At 33.5% G+C, this 4,137-nt stretch overlaps 1 protein-coding gene across 1 annotated transcript; it reads right to left on the minus strand.

Annotated features, from left to right (window-relative positions):
* Positions 1–1,185: 1,185 nt before the first annotated feature.
* LOC145044000 (uncharacterized) lies at positions 1,186–3,590 on the minus strand. Its single transcript, XM_078992803.1, has 5 exons — positions 2,771–3,590; positions 2,646–2,694; positions 2,339–2,550; positions 2,149–2,256; positions 1,186–1,519 (listed from the first exon to the last, which is right to left on the minus strand). Exons 1-5 carry the CDS (start codon positions 3,082–3,084, stop codon positions 1,291–1,293), a joined length of 912 nt encoding a protein of 303 aa, XP_078848929.1. The 5' UTR covers positions 3,085–3,590; the 3' UTR covers positions 1,186–1,290.
* Positions 3,591–4,137: the final 547 nt, after the last annotated feature.

Here is a 4,137-nt window from a genome sequence, read left to right on the forward strand (position 1 = left end):
TGTGGGGAAAGGGTTCCTACCAGTGCTCCAAACAGAAGGCGATCTTGAAGAAACCACTGTGAGTAGTCTTTATAAGGAGTGACTGATCCATCTTCAGCAATAGTCGGTTCTAGCGCCAGGTTAGTTCCATCAATAATTCGGTAAAGATTAAGTCCCTGTAGCACGGCTTCGATCTGAGTTTTCCAACCTAGGTAATTGGTAGAGGTGAGTTTGAGTGTTGAGGGAAAGTTAACAACAATAATGTTGTCTTTTGCAAGGATGTTGGTGACGAGAGAAGAGTTGGTATCTCCAGCCATTGATTTTGTGTGGGTGAAAAAGGAGAGGAATTTGCAGGTGTGATAGGAGGAGAGAATTTGGTATCACCAGTCTCTGATACCATATAAAGAATACGTACAATTATATTGATTGCAAATTGATTGTGATTACAGAGGATATAAGGTTGTTTATATAATACATATTACAGCTAATAAATGAGATAATCTAGGAAACTATATAACAGTATTTGACTATATAATATACATGTGATAATTAGGTGGTTTGGATAAGAATGAGTTTATATCTTGATAAAACCATGCTCACCTAACTCAAAGAAACAATTATATTATGTTCTTTTGAAGGATTTGAAATTTATTTGCTTACCCATTAAATGCACTTTCTTTTTTTTAGGAAAAGGCTTATCTTTGTAGACAAATCAACCTCATAAAAACTCACACCATACCCTAAATAAGTAAGTCCAAATTTTCAAACTTACCTTTAAAATTTACTTTGCAAATTTCAACACTTACTAAAATGAAAAAATTCATGTAAAATTCAATCCATAATGAAATAGTACAAAGTTAAACACACAATGTGACAAGGACCAACCGAAATGACAGAATTACCCCTATTTCACAAGAGTTCAAAACATTATCTACAAAATCCACTTCCTATACTAGTTTGACTTTGACCATTCGTTTTTCCAAATTCCAAATTTCAAATTTCCTAAGCATCATAGCATACTACCAAACAACCAAAAAAAAAACAAAACTCATAACCTCTACTCAATTCTTTTAATAACCACACAAGCATCTATAATCTTTAAGAGATTATATATTGTGTGTTTGACATGCATTAGATTATTTATACTGATTGTTTGTTTGATTGACATGTACAAAAGTAAGATATATATACTTAGTCAAAATTGACATCAGTTGGCTTTCCGTTCAAAAACATGAACCAAAAGTGAAGTTAGACAACCAAATGAGCAAAATAACCCTTTAAAAAAAAAAAAAACACTTGTAAATTTAACAATCATAGTGAAAGACAATTATGCCCTTTGGGTACTATCCTAGGCATAGGACTAGCTGCCACATATCTTTGAGGATATAGCTTAGAGACCCCGGTGCTGGTGGTTGTGTCAGCTGGTGCCGCCGCCATATGTGCCCGGCTATGAAACTTGGCAAATCGGTTGATGACTGAAAACCTCTCTAAATCTTGGGATTCCATTCTTATTTCAAGAACTGATCCTCCATTCTCCAACCTTCATTTCCATATTATAAACAAATGAAAACAGAATTACAACATGAAATTGATGTAATTTATAACCAATTTTGACACCTTTTCAGTTGTATTTTATTTATGGATAAAAGGTCAAATGGTAAAAAAGAACTAAAAGCGGGTTGATTTGATAAAAAGTCATATTACCTAATAAAGGAAAACGTCAAGTGGGAAAAACCTAAAATATTTATCTAAAACAGAAAAAGGTCAAATGGGAGAATCTGAAACTGAAAGTGGGTTGATTTGAGTTATATATCTTTTACTAAAAAAGTATTTAGGTCAAATGGAATAAAATAAAACAATTTACCCAAAAAAGGAAAAGGTCAAATGGGAAAAACTAAAAGTGAAAATCAAATGTTACAACTTTTTAAATTCTTTTATTTTAACAAATTACACAAAAACCATTGTATTTTGGGCTGTCTTGCGTTTTGACGTTTAACTACTTGTAATTTATTTTTTCCAATCAAACAAAAACAAAGTTTTAGAATCTGTCCATTTGACCTTATAATATTATCAAATAACTTCAATTAAAGTTATCAAAGGGTATTATTTATTTGTTTTGATGTAAAAATAGCACTTAATAAAAAAAAAGGTGGATTGAGTTTATAGTACCTCAAAAGCACATCTTCTATCTTTTTTGATCGATCAATGAAATCTTCCACAACCTTTGAAAGATTCTGATCACCACTACCCTTGGATACAACCTTTTTCCCTGCTGACCTGGATTTGCCACATCAGCAAAAAAAATCAACTTTTCAAGATTTCACATTCATAACAAATTTTAAATTAAATTGATTCTTACGTGTCAGAAATATGATGAGGATGATTTGCCAAAGTACATGCATCGCCGAGTGCTAATCTAGCAGCAAAGTATGTCACCATTTCATAACATTCCAAAGCATCATCCAAAAGAAGTTTAAAAGGTGTAGGCCTAAATAAAACTTGCATAAGTTGTGTTGTTAAAATAATTCTTCTCTTTAATGTTTCACTTTCACCCCCTTGACCTTCTTTCATCTGTTAACATAATATAATAAAAACAACCATTTACAAATTAGAACCAAATACACCAAAAATAAAAGTCAACTCTCTGGTCAACCACAAAAACACACCTGTTCAGGTACCCGATTTCCAGCCTCTCCCCATTCCACTTCCGTAATGCTGCAAGGGCAAAATTGTCAAGAAAAAAAAATCTTTGAAGTGTTTTGTAGTTTGCCAATATATATTAAACATATACCTTGTATCATGGATTCTTCTAGAACCTTGTGTTGCTTCTTTATGCCAAGGGAGAAGCTCATAAGTAGGAAATTTACGTTTTTTTGATTTAGAAATAATTGAATCTTGATTAACACCAACTGAATTGGTTCCATATTGACTTGTGTTTGCTAAATTCATCTGGACAAATGAACTATTTTTATGAAGCTGAGAAGGGTCTTGAAGAGGAGGGTAAAATGGGGATTTCACTAAATGATCTTCTTTTATAGCGGATGACGCGAGTACGCTTTTGTAGTTTTCGTATGCAGATGTGAGCGCTTGACATTCAGTGACCATCAGTTAACCTATGTACTTCAGGGAGGGAAATCATAAAGGAAGAAGGAATATTTAACGAAACCAAAGTACAACATAAGCACATACTTAAACCCTAATAACAACACAATCCTAGTAAACATATAGAACTGAAATTACAGATTGTAAACGAACTCTAAAGCCTAAATCAACAACTCAGAGGGAAAAAAAAAAAAAAAAACACGGACTCAAACCCTAAAAACACTACTGCATGAAACAACTTCAAATTTCCCCAACAATGCAAAAACAATAACTGCGAATTTCAATGGTTTTCGGTGAATCAAAAGCTGTATTACCGTTACAACACAAACAAGGTCGAGAATCAGGTAATTTGAGACTAAAATCGACGATTTCGAGACAGTGATCCAAGTGAAAGCATATTTGGGGGTTGTTGAGAAGTGTACAGAAGAACATAAACTCTTACTTCCAGCAGCTGGTTCCCTCCCTCGCTAAACATTTCCACTCCCTAAGAGTGAGCAGCTGTTTGCCTAGCGAGAGGAAAGAGAAGTGTCCCCATTTAAGTATTTCAACTTCAAACATTTGTACTTCTAGCTTTAGCAACTTGTATTCTTTTCATGTTTTATTTTATTTAAATAGTTCAATAAAAATATATTTAATTTAAGAAAAAATATATTTACCTTCTAAACACATCACCACTCCATATCATTATATTATGCTTAGGTCTCCATAAAAATATGAGGTGGAAATGTTTTAACACATGCTACAACTCCTACAACACTCTTTATCTCTCTAAAATCGATGAGCGAGGAAGATGGTCTCTTTTTCTTTCTTTCAGACATATTATATTTGATCTGTCTCGATTCGGTTCCGAGCATGTAGGTTTATTGTGGAGCCTCAGGGTCTTATACCTTCATGTCATGGGCTCCCTTACATGGTCTTTTTCTAGGAATATCATGGGCTCCCTCACATGGTCTTATATCCAACTGTCACGGGCTCCCCTCGGGGTCTTCCATGTAATAACATATATAACCAACTAGCATATCATATATCACAGAAGTATCTATCATACTACATAAC

The sequence above is a fragment of the Lactuca saligna genome, chromosome 4 (genome assembly GCF_052625555.1).
Source record: "Lactuca saligna cultivar CGN05327 chromosome 4, ASM5262555v1, whole genome shotgun sequence".
NCBI lineage: Eukaryota > Viridiplantae > Streptophyta > Magnoliopsida > Asterales > Asteraceae > Lactuca > Lactuca saligna.